The sequence below is a fragment of the Hakea prostrata genome, chromosome 9 (assembly GCF_041222555.1).
Source record: "Hakea prostrata isolate BN-2017 chromosome 9, UWA_Hpros_2, whole genome shotgun sequence".
NCBI classification, from domain to species: Eukaryota; Viridiplantae; Streptophyta; class Magnoliopsida; order Proteales; family Proteaceae; genus Hakea; species Hakea prostrata.
In genome coordinates this window covers 4749139-4773582 of record NC_142608.1, presented here as the reverse complement: position 1 = coordinate 4773582, position 24444 = coordinate 4749139, and the positions used below count along the sequence as shown (strand labels likewise).

Below are 24444 nucleotides of genomic sequence, written 5' to 3'. Positions count from 1 at the left end.
CCTAACAATTAACCTATCAAATAGTTAAGGGCCTTCTTAGTTTGATCAAAAACTTGTTTCTGGTAGTAAAAATCATTAGAGTTTTAGCAGAGTTTTTATGTTCAAATTGTCAAAATCCATGAATATCCCTCTATAAATTCTTTCATTTAAACCTAGCCTGTTCCAACTTTTGTTTCGAGTAATAGATGCAGCAACAATTTGCTGTTGCGTCAAACTGTGTCTTGAAGGATGCAATTTTATAAATCATTTAAACAAAACAATTTTATCCAATGATTTTCAACTGATTTTTTCTTTTTTGTTTCTCAAAGCAAAAAACACCACAAACTATTTTTCAATGGATTATCAAACGGGTTCCAAGAGTTATCATAAGTCCAATTTCTCTAGCCTATGTGTAGAGGGTTGTGCTCCCCTCACACCCCTCCAATACATATTAAAGAAGGAGGCCCAGCTTTGAGCATTTATAATCTACCTTATCAATGCTCAAAAATAAACCTCACTTAAATATATGGTGAAAGGGTGTTAGGGGAACATAATTCTCTGAGTTTGAATCACTTCCCGACAGTTTTCACTTAACTCTTTTTCACCACACATATTTGGTGGGGCCACATTTGCGTATGATTTAGATGTGAAACTCCAAGTAAGTCTCAATAAGTATGGTAAAAAAGTGTATGACCCAACGGGATGATGATCCAGACTCTAATCGGATCCCGACTCCTCTTATGGTATTTGATGACTTCAAAACGCATACATCATTTGAATTGTTTTTAATGTAACAAAAAAATACAAGAAACAAGAAACATGAATGCTTTTTTATGGTAATCAAATATAAACATTATCATACAATCATAAATGGTGGATATGCTTCTAGTATAGCGGTTGAATATGAGCTTATTATACAATCATAAATGGTAGATATGCTTTTAGTATAGTGGTCGTAAACTTGTAATCCCCTAGAGGCAAAAAATCCAAGATGGTTATGAGTTTGATCCTCCGGCCTACCACATCTTTCACCATCTCCCAGGCTTGTGGGTCTAGTTTCCATTGGTTTGGTGATGACCAAAAAAACAAAAACACAGAAATCATTTCAATGTTTAATCATATTTGCCTTGGGGAAAAAGAAAAAAACGCTCATTGGCTCGCGCTTATTGCAGGCGCCGCACGATCAGAGAGCGCTATATGCTCGCGCAGCCGAGCAGCGTCCAACTCCAAACTCCAAAGTCCAAACAGACACGACGCAGGAACCCAAAGATCCTGAACCGGTAAACTGTTCGATAAAACTAAACCGGTAAACCGTAAACCCCCTACTCGAGTTCTGAATAAACCCTCTTTCCGCCTCCACCCCTTTCTTCTACACTGCAGCTCCGGCGAGGAGGTATGGATCTGTATCTCTTTTATCTTGGTTTCCTGCTTCATGTATATGTTCTTAATTCCTTTTTCAAATGTTTTGGTCCTTTATATCATTTTCTTTTCTTCAATTATGAATGATGCTTATAAGTTTGCTTGTTAATATATCAGTAGGTCAAGCACAAACTGGTCTAAATTTAATACTTAAGTCCGGAGCACGGTGAGTAATGAAGGGAAGCTTCGCCGTAGCTGGACTGTGATTGAAATGTGATCCATTTTTTCTGAACTGTAATTCATTGTTGAGAGGAATTCATATTGATGTTAGAATAGATGGTTCAATTTTAGTTTCGATTAATCTTTTGGAAGATGAAATGAATCAGTCGATGTATATGAGTGCTTTGATGTTTAGTGTTATAGTTGAAGTGGTAAGGCTGGGGTGCTGTCTAGAGGTGTTCTACTGAATTAGTTGTTAGGGATTAAAGTTTAACTGTTTTAAGCATTAAGGTTCAGTTAAAACACTAATATACATGGTTCAGACCCTAAGATGCATCAGCTGGTTGTTTTTTTTCTTCCTGTGATTGTGGAACATTGAAAAATAGGTGATTGGGTTGGGGAAGGGGTTTGAGACACCATTGCCTTATGCTGGCAAGACCCCATCCGTGGGTACCAAGGGGAAGAGGGTTGAATTGATTGTTAGGGCATTATGGTGTTGTTAGGACTTATGACCATGTCAAATTGGATACAGAGAGTGGGAGAGATTAAGCAGAGGTAGAAGGACGGGGGAGAAGGTAGATGAAATAGAAGACTTAGCTCAGAGATAGGGAATTGGGAAATAAACTTCTCATGGCTCTCATTCATTCGTACGGAATTTATACACGAACACAGTCAATACCGTTACAATTCTCTGCTCACATAGTTGCCTGATTATTCCCTGATGTCATTGTTTTTGTTTGATCCAATATACCCTGCCCCAAATGATCATCCGTAATCATTGAGAAATTCTGGCATCCTCCTGTCTCTAGTGGACCTTCGTGGTCTTTCCACCACTTCTGCCTGCTGAGTGTTCCTACCTTGCTGAGTGTCATTCCCAGGCTGCCCTGCTGTCGTAACAGGTATGTAACTTTTGTTGATCGAATCTGTTTCTCTTCCATAGACCCATCCATCCAGAAAAGGTGGGGCTGGAGAGGAGAAAGATGTAGAGATGGGAAGGTTACTGCTTATGTCATCCTGTCATTTAGGTGTCCTAGATGTTATGGCAGTGCCAAAATCGTGGTTTGGCAGATTGACCTTTGTTCCAGTGAATCAGATTGATATCAAATAAGAAATGATAAAACTAAAGAGGTATTTGAGTTACTGATTAAAATACATTCAAAATTTAGAAGAATGTGTCATTTTGGAGAATAATTTGAGGGACTTTTGTCTTTTAACTATCAAAGAACACTGTTCGGATGGCATGTGAAGCTTCTGAGTCTTCTCTTTCAATGGGTTGCCACTTGAATTACTTGTCCTGCAACCCTTCTCTTTTTCGCTTGCTCTTGGAAGAAAGAAAATTTTAATGTTCTCAAAAGTGTATCTCTTTAGATGTTTGATTTGTGATTCCTATACAGAAATATTGTTCTGTATTTAGGGAAGTGTAAGATTTCTGCTTTTACGAGTAGGAAGATTTATCTGTTTGAGATGGTAACAGTTTATTTGATTGTAATCCTATTATTATTATTTTTTTAATTATTTCATGACCATTTGGTTTTTCAGCAATGAGTTGTGTATTTGTTTTATCTCTTGATTGGGTATTAGGCTTAATTTTTAAATTCTGTTTTGCCGATATGTAGAATTAACAAATTTAACCATTCTTTCTTTTGTAGGTATGATCTTCTAGAGTTTTTAAAATCTAGAAAAAAAGCTAGACTGAGGATTCATTTTCAGAACCATTTTACAACTTTTTGAACACAGGCCATTTTCAGTTAGATGGCTTGTAGCCGCAACATATCCACAAGAGTGACCTCTCTCAGGAAAAGGTTCCACCCATCTTTTAGCAGCATTCTTCATGACGATGATGGCAAAAGCCAGCCTTCTGTTGCAAATTCATCTCGACCTGCAATTAGTCATTTCCAGCGAAGTGGTATAGCTGCTGGTTTTGGTGCTTTGCCTCAAGAGAGAAGATGTTCTTCCTTTTTTCTCCCACCAGGGCTAGGATCTTCATTTTGTAGGCATATGTCGAGTGCTATTGCCGAAAGCTCAGATAAGATCGAGTATGTGAGTGATGTTGCAGATGTTCTCACAGAGAAGGGTGTGGAAGTGGCAGTCTCCCAGGCTCCTGCTATGAGCGAAGTGGCTATTGCAGCTGCTGATTCTTTCCTTCCTGTTGCAGTGTTGCAGCACCTTATTGATGGTATTCATTCTTTCACTGGGTTGAATTGGTAAGGACTTGCCTTTGTCTTCAGCCTTTCTTCATTTCACTTAATTGTAGCTAATAAGCCTATACTTATATCTTCTAGAAGCTTTTGAGCCCCCCCCCCCTCCTCCTCCTCCTCTCTTTTTCATTTTCTGGTGAATATGGCTGAGTAGTTGAAGAATTGGGTTATTCAATATCTTGCTGATTTTATTTTCTTGCCTAATGGTCTGCTATTAGACTTTAGGAAAATATGCATTCTCTGTTAATACTGTATATAGTTGTACTTCTTTTTTCAGTAATAGTTTGCACATTCAGTATTTGTTTACTCTTTTCACGATGCTATACTGACTGTTGTTTTTGCAAGTGTGTCCTTGACTTGTTCATGCATTTCCTCCCTTTTTTTAATGGTTATCTTTTAGATATTTTTTACTATCTCCATAGGGAAAATTTCTGTCACTCCCTTAAAGTTGTACTCTATTTACTTGAACCCCCTGGCAGAAGATTCACATCTGGTTACCCCCCAAGAAGCAACTCTTTCCCATTCTCTGCTATTATTTTAAAGTGGTCAGATTATCAGTCCTCTTAATATTTTACATGGTGGTGTTTATTTATTATATTTTTCAGTCATTTTTAAAAAAAATTCTTTATTCCCTCCGTTGAATGTAACCTCCCATCACAATTCCACAACCTGCATGATTGCCAAGCGCCAGCCCCCACCCTGCCCAAATCTTCCTTATCTTCCTTTATGGACCAACCCCATCCTTCCCCTGCAATCCTGCCTCTGCAATCTCATGTTTCTCTCCCCAAGCCCCTCCTTACTAGGTGGCTAAAATAGTAAAAACTAATTAAAGCAATACAACTCTTGGAAAGAAGAATGCCGGAAGAAACATTTTGGGTGATGAAAGAGCGTGGAAGAAGAGGCAGCGTTCATTTATGGGTCTCACATGTTCTGTTGAGAGAAGGGTCTTGGTTGATGATTTTGTGATGGAAGAATCATTGGGGGCCTGATTTTGATGGGTTGCTACTGCCAATGATGTAAATGTTTTGGTTGTGGTTATAGCAGTTAGTGATGTTGATGTTGGTACATTGAGGCCATAGTGGGTGGGGAAGAAGAAGGGTTTTGAGATTTGCACATGGAGGAAGTTGGGAGGGGGTTGAGGGAAAGACGAGAACTGGGTGGGGAATTCATGTTGGAGGTGCATATGGTGGATTTGGAGGAGAGGCGGTCTTGGGTTTCAATCTGAAGAGACACCACTGCTTTCTCCTTTAGTGTAAACTTCAGCTTGCTTCTAGTGCATTACATACATGATATCGATGATGTCTGTATTTGTAATCCTCTGCCCTTCTTGTTGGATTCTTTCCTTCTCTTCCTAGATTAACTCTAAGGTTTGATTAAGATTGATGATATTTGTTGTGTTCTTTGGGTTCTTCTCTGTGTACGGCAGTCTAGGCTTCCGTCACCGACTGTTGCTGTTTGATTGAGATTGGTGTTTCCTCAAAATACGTGTTGTTTGCTGTGTCAGATGGGTTTCTCTGTGTCTATGGCAGTGAGGGTCAGGCTGTATTATGGAGTTGTAGCAGGGGTGGGGGAGGTATAGCCTGTAATGACATTCAACAGAGGGAGACAAAAGAATTAAAGAACAATTGACTGATAAAAATGAAAAATAAAATAAAGACAACTGAGAAACATGTTATTCAGAGGGTAACTTGGCCATTTTGAAATAACAGGGGAGAAGAGGGAAGAGTTCCCATTGTTGGGGCCTGGGCGAATCAGATGAGAAACTTATGACAGGGGAGTTTGAGTAAAAAGGTTATACGTTTAGGGGAGTCGTAGAAGTTTTCCCTTCTCTATATTATGTGAGATGTAGATTCTGTCGCTCTGTCCAGGCTTCAGATCTTCACATGCAAAGTATGATCCATTCCCCAAAAACTTCTATCTGCCTCCATGTATCTATTTTTTAACTGATGCAATGGCAATTCCTTGGATGTGGCTAAGCCCTTTAAGATGCATCGGGGCCCCCAACTGTGTTTATAGATTCAGAGGAATATTTAGTTATTTGTATTTAGAATTATTATTGGAATTTTCTCTGGGATTCTTCTCCTTTGAACGGAGTAGTGGGTTGCTCATCAGCGTTAGAATCTTTTTTATGTTTAATAGCTTAATTTGATAGAGTTGAATTAGGATATAATTTCTATTTCAAATGGTTATTAGGATTCTATATTCCATGTTTAAATACAAGTTTTAACCTGTGCCACACTCAGATTGAGAATATTGCATGAAAATTCAGTTTTCATTGGTTACAACTTACAACCACAAATCAGTGAAGGTGTGCTTCATTCCTTCCATGGTTCCTGACCCTGTATCTGTTTTTTCTTCTTTTATTCTTTCCTTGCTGATGTTGATGTTCCAGGCTTCCAGCAATACTAGCAACCTGAACTGTTGCTGCTGAGCTTTACTTCATGTTTATCTTTCACTCTCGGATTTGACTTGAAGGCAACCCATCTTGGGCGATCAAACGCCTAGAGCCTCACCCCATGAATCCTGTGCAGTGTTGAGAACCTGAGCATCACAAAGAGCTTTTTCTTTGCTTACCACCAGGTTCAGGAGATGATTTGGTTTGCAACTTACCTAAAAACCTTTGTTGATTGGATTCCTTGGGAGGCAATTTTCCAGTCTGCATCCAGTTTTTTGTCCTTCTGATTTTCTGGATCAAGTTTAGAGGAAGAGGATTACCTCATGTCATTCTTCCCCTCTTTCACTACTTATGTCCTTCCATATCTCTACACCATTGGTGCAGCCTATTTACTCTTTTGGGATCCCTTTTAGTTACAAATTTATGATTACTTATTTTGCTTGGATTGTAATTGTTTGAGGGGTGTTCACAAGCAATTCAAATGGGTTTTGGAACTTGAATCTGCACCACTAGCCCTTTCTATTCAACTTCCTTGATTGGTGATGAAGAAGAAGCTATAGTGAAAATAAAATTCACTATGAATAGCAAACAAAGATGACTAATGTGGAAAACAGAATAAATTAAAAAAGGGAAGATGATTATATTGGCATGTTCTTTTAGGTTTCCTGTTGTGGTTGTCTAAACATAATTCATGGAAAAGCAACTCATATTGTCATTAGTATTCCTTGGAGCTCAAGTTAGATGTTGTCATGACCTTTTTTGTTTCAAATAAACCCCTGATTTGATAGCCTCATCTGCTGCTCTTCCTTGATGCAACTTAATGACGTTTTGGAATATTATAAATTTCTATTCCCTTTTTAGTGGGGAACAGAAGAGGTGATTAAGTAGGAAAGAAGAAGATGAAGGGGGAAAAGAAGGTAAGCGTAAGATGAAACAACATTGTAGGGGGAAGAGAGAATGTAACACTTGTACTTGAAATGAAAGGGTGTTTTGGACTTTTTATAGTTTCGAACATTGGGGGAGTTCCATATCTTCTTAAATCCTCTATAGTCGAAATTTCAAGGATGACATTTGGACGAAATTTCCACGACTAAATTATAAGGGTATTGTAGGCATTTTGTGTTGATATTCAAAAAATTGTGCTCAAAGATTGAACTAGTGTGGGAGTAACACACTTATTAGAATTATTGCTAAATTCAGTCATAAGTTGAGGACTAACTAAATGGTTAACAATCTCCTTGAATAAAGAAAGAGGTCCAAGGTTAGATGCCCTATAGATGCATAAAATTAGATGAGAAGTTCTGGTATTGTTTTGACCCACCCAGATCTAATTTGGAATCTAGGGGAATTCATGTGTGAAGGTCAAATTTTGCATAAATGGGGGAATAAAAGACAAATAAGATATTGCGTGCGTGGAAGTAAATATGGGAATCAAATTTGTAGAAAAAGGGAAGCAAATATCTAGAAAACTAAGTATGGAAGACAAGAGAACGTGAGAATCAAGTTTGTAGAAAAGGGGAGCAGATATCTAGAAAACAAAGTATGGGAAGACAAGAAAATGTGGGAATTAAACGTGGGAATTTAGGAGGAAAGAATATTGAAGAATATTGAGGGGAGAGAGAAGATTGATGGTGAGTTTGTTAAACAAGAAGAATTGAGAACCCATATTTATTAAGTAAGAATAGAGACAAGGGTGCAAGGAATCGAAGAGGAGAATAATGTGCGTTGAAGGCCTTCTGTCTAAGGGTGATTACAGATTGTTTGTGACTTCGCTACGATAAGTACAATCTTCATACTTGCAACATATTATTATTTTCTTTTTCTACAAGAAGCTTTCTAGTTTTACATGTTTTATTAGTAACTGATCAATTCTTTAATTTAATAATTTGTTATGTCTTATTTGATCATCATGATTTATTAGTAGCATGAGTATGTTTTTGATTGGATTATTAGATTAACATGATTTATTGGTAATTATTGAGTTCTTTGATTTAATAATTTGATCTATGAGTATGATTATGGTTTTGAGTATGTAAGATTTGATTATAAGATTTGATTATTATGAGTTATTAGTAGCATGAATATGTTTACTACCAGATTTTCAGATTTATAAGATTTATTAGTAATTGATCTGTTCTTTGATTTAATAATTTGATCTTTGAGTATGAATATGATTTTGATGATGTCTGGTGTAATTATCATGATTTGTTGGTAGTATGAATATGTTTTCGGTCGAATTATCATATTCACATGATTTTAGTAATTGATCAGTCTTGTAATTTACTAATTATGATATTTTGTGTATAAGTATGTTTTTAGATTTTGTCTTAACAAATAGACTTTTATAGTATTTTGTATTGATTTGGTAATGAGCTTATAGTTCTTAGAATTCTAACCATAATAAAATAATAGCAATCTAAAATATATCATATTTTTATTCACATGTGATCTTTGCATTGTTTGCATATGATTCATTATGGCATGTCATCTTTATATTTGCATTATGCATCCATATAATGTTGTGTTAGCTTAGGTGTTGTGGATGAGAATGTATATTAAGGATGTGTAACGCGTGCACATGTAACGGCGTGGAGCATACATTGAGTTTCAAACATTTGATTAAGGTAGAAGAATGTTGGGCTGTGTAACTCGTGCAGACCATATAACAACATGGAACATATATTGATTCCAAAACATTCGGTTAGGGTAAATGGATGTTGGATTGTGTAATGCGCTCAGACCATGTAACACCATGGAACATCCTATCAGTCCTTGACCAATGGATGCATATGGGATGATAGCTGTGTTTGAATGAGAATGTATGTTAAAACTCGTAACATGCACCAGGCCATGTAACGGTATGGAGCATACATTGAGTTTGAAACATTTGATTGGGGTAGAAGAATGTCTTGTTGGGTAACGTGCATAGGCTATATAAAGGCATTGGGCATTTTATTGACCCTAGACTAGTGGGAAGGTAATTTTTTTGTGTCTTGTTAGCATCATTAAGTCTCATCCATATCATTGGGCATGTCTTTATTTATTTTTTATTTTTAATACACATGTTAGTTAATTTTATTTGTTTAATTAATTAGCAAGTATAAAAAGAAAAGAAACTGTTAATCTGTATTAAGTTGTACTTGCTAAGTTACTTCCCGAAACTTACCCCTTTTACAGAGGATGGACTCGATCAAGGGGACGATGGATATTTGGAGGATGAAGATCAATATCATGTCTACTTCATTTCTTAGGATAAATTAATTTTGGAAACTTCTATTGATATTAATTCTTAGGATTTAGAGGTTTATTTAGATTTCATTGGAACTATGAGATAATTTATGGAAGTATTTTATATTAATGTTTAAATAATTTTTTGTTGCAACCTATTGTGTTTTTGATGGTTTTTTTATTTTTCACATTGTTTATGGATAATCCTCTCAGTTGGTTTCAGTTCACTACCTACTGTAACGCCCCAATCTCCATGTAAGGAGAAAGTCGCCATTGATCAAGGATCGACGTTACTTAGGAAGTGAACGTAAATACAATGAGAGGGTTATCTATAGATAATGTGAATAAATAAAAAATTACAAAAACACAATAGATTGCATTGAAAAGTTATTCAAAGAGAAATTGAAATACTTCTATGAATTGTCTCTTAGTTCCAATGAAATCCAAATGAACCTCTAAATCCTAAGAATTACAACCAATAGAAGTTTCGAAAATTAATCTGTCCTAAGAAATGAGTAAACATGTTCTTGATCTTCATCTCCAAATATCTGTCGTCCCCCTGAATGAATCCATCGTCCATAGAAGTAAGGGTTAAATTCGAGAAGAAAATTAGCAAATACAATTTAATATAGATCAATAGCTTTCGCTGTTTTTATACTTGCTATTTAATTAAATAATAGTTTTATACAAAGAAGATTAAGTGATATGTATACAAAAGAAGTCATGACATGCCCAATGATATGGATGAGATTCAATGATGCCAACAAAACATAAATAAACCACCTTCCATTGGTCTAAGGTCGAGAGGATGTTTCATAATGTTACATGGCTTGCACGGATTACACAGTTGAATATCCTTTTACTCTTACCAAATGTTTCAAACTAAATGGATGTTCAATGCTGTTATATGGTATGTGTGCATTACATAGGCCTAACATACATTCTCATTCAAAACACAACTATCATCCCATATGCATCCGCTGGTATAGGGTTGATAGGATGTCCCATGCCGTTACATGGCCTGCATGTGTTACATAGCCCAACAACCATCTACACTAACCAAATCTAAGAACTATAAGTTCGTTACTAAATCAATACAAAATATTATAAAAGTCTATCTATTAAGACAAAATCTAAGAACATACCTATACACAAAATATCATAATTAATAAATTATAAGATTGATCAATTATGAATAAAATCATGCGAATCTGATAGTCTAATCGAAAACATATTCATAAATCATACTACCAATGAATCATGATAATTACACTAGGCATCATCAATAGCATATTTGTACTCAAGGAATCATGGTAATTACATCAGACATCATCAAAAGCATATTCATACTGAAGGATCAAATTATTAAATCAAAGAACTGATCAATTACTAATAAATCTTATTAATCTAATAATCCAGTAGTACACATATTCATGCTACCAATAACTCATGATAATCAAGTCTTACATAATCAAATGATTCAAATGTATAATCATACTCAAAGATCAAATTATTAAATCAAAGAATTGAATAATTACCAATAAATCATGTTAATCTAATAATTCATTCAAAAACATACTCATACTACTAATAAATCATGATGATCAAATAAGACCAAAATCAAAACATATTCATACTTAGAGATCAAATTATTAAATTAAAGAATTGATCAATTACTAATAAAACACGTAAAATTAGAACCCGCTCGTAGAAAAAAGGAAATAGTAAGTGTTGAAAGTATGAATTGTACTTACCGTAGCGAAGTCGCAAAACGATATGTAATTACTCTTAGATAGAGGGCCTTCAACGAATTATGTTCTCCTCTTCTATTCCTTGCACCCTTGTTTCTATTCTACTCAATTAATATGGGTTTTCAATTCTCCTTGTTTAATTAACTCACCATCAATCTTCTCTTTGCTCTCAGTATTCCTTACTATTCTTTCCTCCTAAATTCCCACTTTTAATTGCCACATGTTCTTGTCTTCCCATACAAATTTGCTCTCCTTCTCTACAAATTTGATTCCCACGTTCTCTTAGTTTTCTAGGTATTTACTCTCCTTCTTTACAAATTTGATTCCCACCGTTCTCCTGATTTTCTAAATATTTGCTCTCCTATTCGATTACCATGTTCTCTTGTCTTGTCTTCCATACTTAATTCCCATATTTATGGGATATTTGCTTCCACAATGTTTGATCCCTCTTTTATTCTCCTATTTATACAATATTTGACCTCCACACATGAATTCCCCTAGATTCCAAATTAGATCTGGGTGGGGTCAAAACAATACCAAAACTTCTAATATAATTTTATGCATCTATGGGGCATCAAACCTTGGACCCCTCCTCCTTTATTCAAGGTGATTGTTATCCGTTTAGTTAGTTCTCAACTTATGACTAAGTTTAGCAAGTTAATTCTAATAAGTATGTTAATCCCACACTTGTTCAATCTTTAAGCATAATTATTTGAATATTGATACAAAATGCCTAAAATACCCTTATACTTCAGTCTTGGGTGTTACATTCCTCCCCCCTTATAAAAATTTCATCCTCAAAATTTTGACTATAGAGGATTTAAGAAGATAGGGAACTCCCCCTAGCATTCCAAAATATAAAAGGTCCGAAACACCCTTTCATTTCAAGTATGGGTGCCATAGAGAAGAAATTGCCTAAGTAAGGGAGGGGGAGTGTACACTCAAAGCCCTCAAGATATTCAAACAACAATGTGGTTCATTCTATTCCATGCTCAAGCATGCAAATGTTAAAAGAAACATATTTCTAAAAGAAAACAATCATTCTAGGATTCTTTGTCAATTTAAAACTAACTAAAACTATTCCTGCTTATCTTACCCAAATTAAAATCTGTTTACTTTGTTGTCCCTCTAGTAAAGTAAATAATATAATTGTAATAGCTACTGGTGTAAACTCCATATTTGGACCCAGTTCTTGATCAGGTTTTTCAGATGGATTTGGGTTGCCAGAAATTTTCATTTTACAAAAAAAGAAGAATACTCGACCACAAGTTTTATAAAATGAAAAGTTTAACATCACTCAATTGGCATCCACATACATTGGATCTGATGGGTGTGGTAATCCAACACTCCCTATTTAATCTCCATAAAGTGGTGGATTTATGATTGTAAAGGAACAATTATTATTAGTTATTAAAAGTAAAAAGGAAGGATAATAATGTAGACTGGAGAAAGGTTATGATGAGTAGTACAATTAAAGGAAGAGGATGCACTTGGAAATTGAAAGAAAGAAACAAGGGAAAAAACTAATGACAAAATAATATTAGCACTAGAGAGATCTGTTTAGGAAATCAATGGATTTTGGGGTTATCCTATCCTGTAGGGATTTGAGTCAGAGGAGCAGACACACATGGTTGCTCTGAAGAAATGAGAAGGCTTTAGGATGGAAGCGACTGTGATGCAAAAAGGCAGTGACAGCTTCAATTAAGTAGGAATTTCAGTGGGAGATGGAAAAGAGAGGATTGCTGTGGGGAGGGAGCATGAACATTTCTTTAAGAGACTTGCTGTTACAGCCAGGGAAGAAAGGATTAAGGTGTTGGAATTTTTTCAGGGGGTAGTCACAGGGGTGAAAAGAAAAAGAACTCTCTCTCTCTCTCTCTGTAATGTGTTTTGGAAGCTGTCGCTACAGTTGGGAACTTGGGATTGGGTTGAGAGGTCATGTCAGAATGTTTTGATGGTGAAATGACAATGGGTTAGGGTTTTGTGGGAAGCAAAGGGAAGGTGGGGCTTACTGTTGTTTGGCCACAATTGCAGACAAAATACATTAAGAAAAGAGTAGAAGTTGGATTTATTTATTTATTTTTTTAATTTTTGTTGAGTGTGTGTGTGTGTGTGTGGTTTTTTTTTTTTTTTTTTTTTTTTTTTTTGGGGGGGGGGGGGGGTTTGGGAATAGGAGAGATAGGACGATTGTGGGAAGAAGAAGAAATAGCAGGGAAAGAGAGACTAAGAGGGTGACAGAGAGGGAGATAGATTTACCCAGGTTTGGGCTTTGATGCCATTTAATGGAGGCAGAAGAAGTGAGAACAAAGGAAAGAAGACTGTAGAGAAGGAAGAGAAGGGAAACCTGAGAAGAAACAGAGTTGATTTGGGGGGGGGGGGAGAGGAGAAATACCTTAATAAGAGGGGTGGGGGTGGAGAAGAGTGCACATGTACAAATTCCTTGGGCTATTCAAACCACAATGCAATTTATTCTATTCCATGCTCAATTATGCTGATTTCGAGCGTATAAATAAAAAAATGACAGACTCCAATAAGAAACAAATATGTTAGGACTCTTGACAATCTAAAACTAACTAATCCTCTATCCTTCCCAAATAAAAATCTGCTTCCATAATTCTCCCACTAATAAAACAAATAATAAAATTGCAAATATATACCAGACTAAAATCCATATTTGCACTGGTTCTTGATTTGGGTCAGGCCAAAGCTATGCTGCCACTTAATGGGGGACAAAAGAAGTGTGGAAGGAAAGAAAAAAGGGGGGAAAGAAGGAAAAGCTGTGAAGAAGCAAGGTTGCACGTGGAAGAGAAGAGAAACCACATGATAAAAAGGGGGAGGGGTTGTTGGGAGAGTGCACATGGACAAAGCCCTTAGGTTGTTGAAAATACAATGAGTTAAAACACAATGGAATTCATTGTATTCCGTGCTTAATACAGATACAGGGATTACAAGAATATAAATAATAAATGAAACATCCTTCAATAAGAGAACAATTATGCTGTTTTCTTAATGATTAAAAACTAACCAAAATTATTACTATGTACCCTACACAAATTAAAGTCTTTACATAATTATTCTGATAAAATAAAAATAAAAATAAAGCTCCAAATATCTGCTTACTAAACTCCACATTTGAACCTATTTCTCAATCTGCATTCCCAAATGGATTTGGGTTGGTCCAAGGCTGTGCTGCATCAACTTTTTCTTTAAAAGTTATTTATAAGGTGATGCAGATATGCTGCCTTGGACTGACTCAAACCCAACTTGGTTTCTGGATAGAGATGAATTGGTCCTGTTTGAGTCATTGGTTTAGTAGAATTTTAGGAATTTCTGCTATTTGGGGAAACAGTGTCTTTATTTATTAGATGCGTATGATGCTTTCTATTATTTTTAGTTTCCCATTATGAATTAGTTTCTTGGTCACAGAATTAGTGTTATTTCAGGATTCTTCTAATTTTCTTTTGGTATGATGTAACCCCCCATCGCTAGTGAAATGTAGAATAGAATGAATTGATTTATGGTAGCCTATGTGACTGGTTGTGCGAGTGTGTGCATTCCCCTTCTTATGTGCTCTTTACTTCCCTGCAACTCTTAATTTATGTTACTTGGGGAAATAATGCTCTTGGTCAATGCATAATAATAGTAAGGTAACTTAAATTAGTTTTGGGAATTGATATAATGAGGAAAACTGACTTAAAACAAGCCTGAACTTGTAGAAACTTAATTCAGCATAACTAAAACATTTAATGATTAAAATAAAGAAATAAAAACAGTCAGCTCATCTTGTATGCAGCCTCAACCCATATCATAGGCTTATCATAGGCAAATTAAAGTGCCTCATCACAATGAGAACACATGGAATCAAGGCCCAGCACATTCATAACCCAACCTGAAGCTTATTTCCACTATAATATGCCCATTTAGGTGATTTGAATACATTAATTTTCCCTGGCTTGAAGAAACTTGTCCTCAAATTTGCCAGGGACAGATTCAAGGTTGAGCCATTTCTCAATTTTGAGATTTCTATTAATAGATGTTCAAAATCTAACATATGTGATGATATGCTAATGGAGCTGATAATAGCTCTTATCTGATGAGTCATCTATTGGTTCAAACTTCAAAGTGTGTGGTGCACTTAGGATGGAGCCTTGTCTCCCCCCCCGGGGGGGGGGGGGTGTAGGGGGAAGAAGAAAAACTACTTGGTGGATGTTTTACTCATAAAAATATGGGGATTATTACATGAATTTTTTTGTTTAAATGGTAATGATTTCTCTTGACTTTGTCTTTTTGGATGTTCTATTGTGTTTCAAATGAATTAATGAAAGCAATCCTTTTAAGTTTCAAATTGTAGACCTGATCTCCATTGTTTACACTTTGTCAATAAGGTTCTCGCTGTAGTTACTGTGCAAAAGAATAATGTATGATATGCTGATTGTTTCTGCTACATTATACAAGGGCTCGGAATCTTGTGTGTTAATATAACAAAAAATAGTTTGGTTTGGTGGCTTCTAATGCAAGTATAATGCAACTAGGTGGGCTTCTATCGCTCTAACGACTATCGTGATTCGAGGTGCTACAGTTCCACTCTTGATAAGTACACTTAAAGCTACTTATAAGCTTACTGTAAGTTGGATCTGTTGCCTCTTCCTGCATTTGTACAATTTTTGCTATTAGCAAAAAGGTTTTCATGACTTCTTACTGGTCGTAGTCTTAATTAGTCACAACCCCTCCCCCACCCCCCACCCCCACCCCCACCCCCACCCTATAACGAACATGTTATGTCTTGTGACTGGTGTTACTAATCTTCTCGTTGTCTTTCATTTTGTGTTCTGCTCATTGGTTGATTGCATATTTTCTTCCTTTTGTTATGTTTAGAAGATCTGCTGTGTTTTACGTTTAATTTTTGTAATCCATATTGATTTATGTAGCTGATGAGGCCACGCCTGGAGGAGATCAAACAACAGATGCAGGATACGGTACGAATGCTATTAAAGTATTCTGTTTAGCTGCCTCCCATGTTCTTTTTGTGTGTGTGTGTGTGTGTGTGTGTGTGAGGAACCTATTGTTTTTGGTATACACTAAGAATTAGTGACAGGGAGATACTTGTTTTTCTTTTGAGGAGAGGATATATTGTTAAATGTATCCAACTGCCAAAGGCATCTGGTAAGCAAAGAATTCAGAATAGTGTGGTAATTGTATTAGTAATCAGAATCAAATTGGTGGCATTGTTTTTTAACTTGAATTGAAATTGCTGATCCCTGATCTTCATTTCCACTTATTCACCACAGCCTTTTTGTGATGTAAGCAAGAAGTCTCTGCCTGGCTGAAACCCTAAATTGGGTCTCAAGGCCCAACCCAAGTGGCACAACTAGCGGCTGGCCAAAACCCCTTAGGGGCAATTTGGTCATTTCTCCCACATATTTAGTTAATTATTCGTATTCCAGTGATTTTATTTTTATGAGTCCAAATCTGATTTTATTTCCTTGTTTGAGTTAGGTACGTGAGTCCTAGCTAGAGTTGAAGTTCCATTAGGAATCTATTTGAAATTGAGATTCCTTTTAAGATAATTAGGTATCTCTTACGTAGGTTAGTTTCTTTATTTGTGTGGTGGTTATTTAATTGGTTGTAAGGGATCCTAGTGATGTGAACACGGATTGACACCCTGGCCGAACCCTAAAATGGACCTATGGCCCACCCAAGCATACTGGCTGAACCCTAGTTGGGTTTTTTTGGGCATTTCCGCCCCTTTTCACTGCTGGAATCTAATTCAAGAATTTTAGTAGTCCTAGTCCATTTTGATTTCCTTTATTCAAGTTGTGATTGAGTTGGTTTCCGCTAGTTAAGATAAGAAAATACTCTTTTGCAAGAAGGGTTCTTATCTTTCAAGAGTTTGCTTTCGATTAGAATTTGTCTTTATTAGGGGTTGTGATTTGCTTGGGTAAGGAGTCTTTTTTTAAAGAGGACTCTTATAGATAAGTGGGTCTGTTATTTCTTTTATTTTGGTGGAAGTTAAGTTGGACTCTAAGTCTTAGTCGAGTTCGTGTCAAGTTCTCCTTTGGATGTAAGGGCTATAAATAAGCCTCATTGCTCATTGTAATTCTTAATTTTGATTGAATAAAATTAAAAGCATTTTTATGACACAGGGTTGTGGTTCTCTTTGGGAGGGCTGTGGCAGGTTTTTTGAAGTATTCCTCTACTACAATCAGCAATTAATCTTCAACAGCAGCCATTAATGATCACATCTAGCTTTCAAGTAAGAATACAAAAGTCCCAACCCTTTCCTCTGCACCCATAATAGGTCCTAAATTGCACCCTCCCCGGGAGGAGGGGGGGCCCCCCCCCCGCGGGGGTGCCCCCCGGGGAAGGGAGGAGAAGAAAAGAGGAAGAGACAAAGAGATTAGGATAGGGGGGGCGGGACTTATTCTCTTTCTTTTGTTTGTTTTTTTTATTTCTTTGTCCTGGCGTCTTTCATTGCATAGGTTCACTGATCTTTACAATCGGAATCTAATAAGTACGCCTTCATATGGCCCTTCACCCCATTGCAGGCCCTCCTCGCCGTGGCTACGTTCGCCACCCCCTTGACAACTATGCTTAATGATCACCGCTTCGTGTATACAAAAGTCCCAACCCTGAGTCCCTGTGCACCCTAGCCCATCCCCACCCCCTCCTGCATCTGTCCTCCCCCCCCCCCCCCCCCCCCCCCCCCCCCCCCCCCCCCCCCGCATTCCCCCCCCCCCCCCCCCCCCCCCCCCCCCTCCTGCATCTGTCCTCTAGGCCCACAACTCCCCCACTCCCTTTTCTTCCCTGTGGCAGCATCAAGACCCCACCCCCTGTAACTCCTTGTTCCCCAGCTCCCTTTAACATATTTTCTTCTCTTATAGGATCGCACCCAACTGTAGGTTTCAGTCCTACTGTTAGTTTCCCGAATAAACCCTATGTTCTTAGGTCTGAAATTTTCCTCCACTTCATCTTCTTCATCCAAATTTGCTGCAGATTATCTTCACTTCTGGAGCCTAACCCTAATTCAGTTTAGACCCTTCTCCACATTCTAAAACGAATAGAGTAAGGTCTGAAAATACAAGGCAGCAAGTACAATCCCTTTTCCCACCCTAGCTGAAACAAAATTCAGATCTGGAATTTGTGAAACATCAAGCTTTCAGGTGTTAAAACCCACTCTACACAGCCTGTTAAGTTAGGACCTGTTAGATAACTCACCAAGTGTTTCTGCTTTGAGAAACACCCGAAACAGTTTTGGGTGTTTCTGGAAGCAGGAACAGTTTTTTAGGCATTTGATAAAACTTGCTTATGGAATTAGAAAATTTGAAAATGGTAATAAAATTTACGAAATTTGCTACTATTATGTTTAGAGTTCCAAATTCCATAAATACCCCTTCTAAAAGTGTCTCACTTAAACCTAACCTGCACCCAATTTTGCTTCAAGAAATAGACGCAACTAACAATTTGTTGTTGCGTTGAAAGTGTTTCTTGAAGCAATTTTTTTTATAAATTTCAATTATGTTGCAAAAATCATGTGAAATGAAATGGTTTTATCAAATGGTTTTCAGCCAATTTTTCTGCTTCTCAAAGCAAGAAACACCAGAAAATGTTTTCCGGTGGGTAATCAAATGGGTCCTTAGTTCTCTTTGCTGAAAAACCTGGGCAGCCCTTAGTTTCAGGGACAATTCATCCAAACACTAACCCTAAATCTGGGTTTACGTTACCTAGTCTATAAGGGATTCCTGGTTGGGTCAGTCTTTATTTCCTAATTAGAATCCAAGTCTTTCCTCCACTTGTAAGGCCATAAATAAATTGTAATGACATGGTGAATTGAAGACAAGTCTGATTATTGAGGGAATTGAATCTTGGTCTTCTTGGGAGGGCCATGGTTGGGTTTTAAGATTATCTTCTTCAAGTTCCAGCATCAATTCAACAATTCAGCAACTCTCACAAGTATGGCAGCCCCATCCCCCACCCCCTCCCCTTCCTTGGGCAATCACCCCCTCCCCTCTCCCAACCCTGCAACAGCCCTAACTGCCCCCTCCCACCCCTTTGATTTCCCCTAGGCCTTTCCCCAATCCCTGCGGCAAACCTATGCAGCACCCTCACCCTCCCCTTGACCTTGTGGCACCCCTCCCCTTCTTTCTTCTGTTTGGCCCCTCTCCTTTTCCCCTTCTTTATTGCGGCAGATCTGAAAGCAGAAAAAAGGAAAGAAAAGAAAGAAAAGAGAGGAGAAAAAGGAAAGGAGGAAAGAAAGAAGAAAAGAAGAAAAGAAAAAAAGAAAAAAAGAAGAGAGAAAAAGAGAAAGTATCAAGAAAGAGTGCCCAAGGACTTTTCAAGATCCCCAGAAACCATCCCATACCCAACCATAGGCCTCCTAGGTATCACTAAACACTAAACACAACCATACTCTTTGTTGCAACCCATGGGGATTTGTTACTCTTCTGATCCATCATAAAACCAGCCCACAAGAATTTGTTATAACCTTAATCATCCCAAAACCTACCCATAATAATTTTTCCCACCCCTAAATTATTCCTAAGGTTCTCCATGAATCTGGGATCCCTTGCCATCTCAATCCCTGCAAACCCATTTTGGTTTTGTTAACCCCCATACAAACCCAAACCCTAAGTTTAACAATTTTATCCATCCCATTCTCAGATTTGTTAGCCATTTTGCTGGTCTTATGAGGATTGATTCTGGTCTAACCCTAATTCTAGGAAAACAATCACAAGACCCTGACCCTAGAATTTGGTTAAAGCACTTTGATTGGGTGTGGGTTGCCCATTCCATCTAGTTTGTGCAATTTATATCTCCTTGTCTCTTCCACTGCTGCTCACTGTTGATTGATACCGCCTATGTGAAAACTAGAGCTTAGCCACCCCATGCTGAGGGAATCATCCCCCCTCTCTGCCTTTCTGAGTGAGCAGTTATCTGTCTCCTCCTTTGTTTCCGAATGATGGTGGCAACATTCAGAACTGAGTACTCATCTCTCTTCTAATGTAGAAATCAAATAAAAACTAGGCGGTCAAAAACCAAATTAGTCAGCAGTTTGGCTCCAAATTGGAGTTGACTGAAGACATGCTGTTGATGAACTGATGTTGTTTGATTGGAGGATATCTTACACCTGTCTTAAAATCTTGAAAAGAAAAGGTCTTGCTTTTCGTTTTTGTAAGTTGTATGTCTCACTAAAGTTGGTTTATAAGTCAACTGTAGTTGCTTATATAAATCGTGAAAGGGACAATGTCGTCTTTATTCGACAAAACAAAAAAACCCTATTTTTCACACCTTTTTGCTTCAGCTTGCTTAGAACTTGCTCTTTTCCTTAAAAAGCTTATGCATTTAACTTTTAGAAAATTGCTTTTCTCTTGCCTTGATGAATTGGTCCTCTTGGTTGGCCAATAAATGTCAACTCTGTTACCTGGGCAGCTGTCACACCTCATATAATGATTACTGTGTGGATTATGGAACATGTGTGTAACTATAACGTGCAGCTGTAAGTCAGACACTTGGACATGGATGTGGAGTAGAAGAGTAACCACTTCTTTTCACATTGTCATATTATTTCGACATGTTTTTGTGTTGTCTTGTAGTATTAATTTCAATATGTAGTCCTATATCCTGTTGCTGGGTACAGGTGGATCTGATTTTGTAACACATACCTGTACCTGATTACTTCCTTGAATTAGTATTATTATTATTTAGGAGAAAATTGTCTGGTTTCTGGTATTCATTTCATTATTTTTTTTTAACATTTTAGTGATATATGTCTCTATTTCAGGGAATGGAACCTAGTGCTGTTGCGGATGGTCAGAAACGTATGCAGGCACTATTCAAGGAGTAAGCACCTTCTTCCTGTGTGGGTAGGACAGACACGTTACATGCATTTCATCTCCTAGTAGTTTAATGCATGGAACCTTGCAACAAGTTTCCTGAAGTTAAAACAATCTGATGCATATAAATTAATTAATTAGTTATTGTTATTTCTAGTAAGTAATCAATCCAAATGCTCCATTTCATCTAGGGAAGTCAAATGTTGAGTCCTATTTGCTGTCAATTTGTCATTTTAACCATTAAATGTACAAGGGATGCACATGTAAAGGGGCTAGTGATCATTGAGTGGGTCCTACACTCTTGCATAGGACATTTTGAATCCTGAGATGGTCTTAGATGATTGATTGAACTTTTCCCCCCAATCTTATTATTATTGTCATTAAAATTGCTGCATCTTCAAAAGAATCCACGCACTCCTGTTTTTAATTTCTGCAGGCTATAAGTGAAGCATTGTTCTAGTCCTCTTTGTTTGTGTATGGTTTGTACAAAAGCTTATCTATACTTCTCTCAGTGCCTGATCTTCATATTGTTGTTTGTTTTGGTACTGCAGGTATGGAGTCACCCCATTCACTCCATTGAAGGGACTTTTTATCCAGGGTCCTGTTTTTGTCAGCTTTTTCTGGGGTGTAAGATCTTTGAACCGCAGTTCCATTACATGCTGTGTTTCATTATTCACTTGTCAATCCAATTTAACACTCTTTTGCGTTTTTCCAATTACGTGTCTCAATTTTAGAGATTTGATTTTAACCATATATCTTTCAGATCTCGAATATGGTGGAGAAAGTTCCATCTTTTAAAGAAGGTGGAGCATTCTGGTTCACTGATCTCACAACTCCAGATAGTTTGTACATCTTCCCAGTACTGACATCATTAACGTTCCTGATAAATGTGGAGGTAAGTTTAGCATGCTATTTAGCTTGATTAGTTTCCCTTGGAATGGCCTTGAGACCTTGTTTTAGTAAACTGGTAGCCTTCGTATATTTTTGTTTTTGCCTTGTCTACTCTTTTCATTGCCTTTGGAAGTTCTAGTGATGAGTTTTTTTCCCCCTTACTATTAGTTTAGTTCAAATTTGGCGCAACAATCATTTGATTTATCTTGCTTAAATAATTTACAGTTTTATTATAATTTTGATCTAATATTTAGTTAACTCAATTCTTGTTTTAGTGCAATATGCAAGAGGGGTTGGAAGGAAATCCTGTTGCTGGCACAATGAAAAACTTTTCCAGGATCCTTGCTGTTCTTACGGTTCCATTTACAATGAGCTTCCCGAAGGTATGTTCATCTTTCCAAGGGCAGAATAATTGTGTAGGGGCGTAGGCTTGTACTCATTACATGTTTTGTTGGACAATTCTAATAGATTGTTTGATTGGCAATGGCAACCCAGAAGGGAGTTGAATTGGGTTTTGCTTATCATCTTTAACCTTTTCAACTTTCTCAAGGAAGGTGGAAGAAATTAGAAACTAAAAATTGCACACATTGAGGGAGAGGGATTTATAAGGTTTGGTCTCCTTGACCTACATCCGCTCGCAAGGGCTCCTCACTCTTGGCTTTCACTATAGAGACTGGTCTTCTTTTAGGTGCTGGTCGTAGTTCGAGAACTCTGTTTTGGAGCTCAACTTCTTCTGCCGAAGAATAATTTAAACTGAGACTTTTCCAAGTTGGTGCACCTCTTTCTTTGTTTGAAATTGAGGCCTGGTTTGGTTGGGGAACATACAGTTATTGTAAAATTTTTGAGACATGCTGTTAGAAGTTAACAGTTTATCAAGTCACACTACTGTATTTAGGTGATCTGCTAGATTTTGTATTGGTTTTGGTTTTCTTAGTTTAATCTTTTATTCCCCTTTGTAGTCTCTTCTATTTAAGGATAATAAGTCAACCCCTAAAAACAAGTTGAATTAGGGTTCTGTTCTCACTGTGAAGTAAGCTTCTGAGAGGTGATTGAACCACTCTTGGTCTTCTTGTTTTTGCACGTGTTTTTGAACATAAATTTGGATCTTGCTGAGATCCTGAGATATTGACTCACTGACCCCAGTCCATTACTATTCGTGAGTTATTTTCCTTTACACAACTTCCCCATGTAATTACAGGTTTTCAACCCGATTTACAAAGCTGCTAAATGACAATTTATCAAACCAAAGGACAACACTTATCTCTCGATAGGCCTGATGATTTTGTCTCTTATTTGTCTATCTATTGCATTTTGGGTTGGCTTAATGATTATTCGAAGATCTCTGAGTGTGAGATTTCACTGCATAGCAAAAGCTAATCAATCTTATGTTAATATGATTGCAGGCAATATTTTGTTACTGGGTCACCTCCAATATGTTTTCGTTCGTGTATGGACTAGGTAAACCTCAGTTCCATCCTCAAGATTTTATCCAGTAGGTTTCATTTATCTTGCTTGAAAATGCCTAGAGCTGACTGTATGTTTGAGGCACTTCGGACTACTAGAGTTCTAATTGTGGTCCACTTGCACATATCAAAGAGAACTTCATTTTTGCTATTTCTATCATTTTCTTCTCTCTGCATCTGCCTCTCTTTCTTGGGCTAACTGTTCACTGTTGAATCTGTTGTTCAGTACTCAAACAAGCTGCAGTGAAAGAGTTTCTGGGTCTTCCCAAACTACCTGTTGCACCTCCTCCAAGTTCACAACAAGATTTATCTTTTTCAGCAATGTTCAAACAGCTTAAAGCAGTTGCATCACAAGCTTCTTCGTCTCCCTCTGAGCCATTGAAGTCAGTTGACCGGAGAAAATCTTCCTCTGCAGTAATCAGTCAAAGGATAAAGAATTTAGAGAAACAAGTGAAGGGAAGAAAGAAGAACAAGAAGCTGTGATTCTTGCAACACGATAATCAGTGTTTTCCATTGGCGTTTTGAGGTTTACATGAGCTTGGGAGGAAAATAAATGTGGTACTAATTCAGATCAAGGATTCTGAGCGTAGTCAATTCATTTGCTTTTATTTTTTGGCCCGGGTTTTTTTTTTTTTTGGGGGGGGGGGGGGGGGTAGCAGGTCTGGAATGCTTTTCAGGAGCCAAATTGTATTGGTTATAAATTTCACTGGGATGATTATCTCTGTATTTTCTATTAAACTATGCAATATTTAGGGTTTTGATCATCTGCTGGGGAGAAAATTTTGGCAATCTGCTGTTAATTATTGTTTGGTCAATTCCATAGCGGAAATTTTGTATTTATTTGGATGCTTATAATTTGGCTCCCATTCTAGTCTCATAAAATTTATTTCAAGGTTCGGGTGTTTAACTTTAGAAGAAAAAAAATCCAGTTGGAGTTTCCATCGTTGTTCTTTTACGTTCAATGGAAATTAAACCCAAAGAGAAGAAGACAAGAACCGGATTTTCCACTTTAGACCTTGAAATGTTCATTACGGACTCCATCAGTTGAACAACATGATTCATGCGGCCATGCCCGAGTCTGAACTGGGGTGAATTAAAATGAAGAGAATTTTCTTAAATAATTGATTGGCTGCA

General features: G+C 37.2%; 1 protein-coding gene across 1 annotated transcript; it reads left to right on the top strand.

The window, feature by feature from the left end:
- The first annotated feature begins 1084 nt into the window (after positions 1 to 1084).
- LOC149004186 (mitochondrial inner membrane protein OXA1-like) lies at positions 1085 to 24220 on the top strand. The gene is made up of 10 exons (XM_089168182.1): positions 1085 to 1372; positions 3207 to 3761; positions 15659 to 15749; positions 16055 to 16102; positions 20905 to 20963; positions 21508 to 21583; positions 21720 to 21851; positions 22123 to 22230; positions 23251 to 23305; positions 23537 to 24220. Exons 2-10 carry the CDS (start codon positions 3310 to 3312, stop codon positions 23791 to 23793), a joined length of 1278 nt encoding a protein of 425 aa, XP_089024308.1. The 5' UTR covers positions 1085 to 1372; positions 3207 to 3309; the 3' UTR covers positions 23794 to 24220.
- The last annotated feature ends 224 nt before the right edge of the window (positions 24221 to 24444 follow it).

What these genes read in the sequence shown, in the direction of transcription:
- LOC149004186 (XM_089168182.1), top strand. Translation starts at nt 3,310, where the DNA reads ATGGCTTGTAGCCGCAACATATCCACAAGAGTGACCTCTCTCAGGAAA. An exon ending in AACAACAGATGCAGGATACG is followed by an intron (nt 16,103 to 20,904) that starts GTACGAATGCTA and finishes TCTCTATTTCAG; the next exon opens with GGAATGGAACCTAGTGCTGT. An exon ending in TTCGTTCGTGTATGGACTAG is followed by an intron (nt 23,306 to 23,536) that starts GTAAACCTCAGT and finishes TCTGTTGTTCAG; the next exon opens with TACTCAAACAAGCTGCAGTG.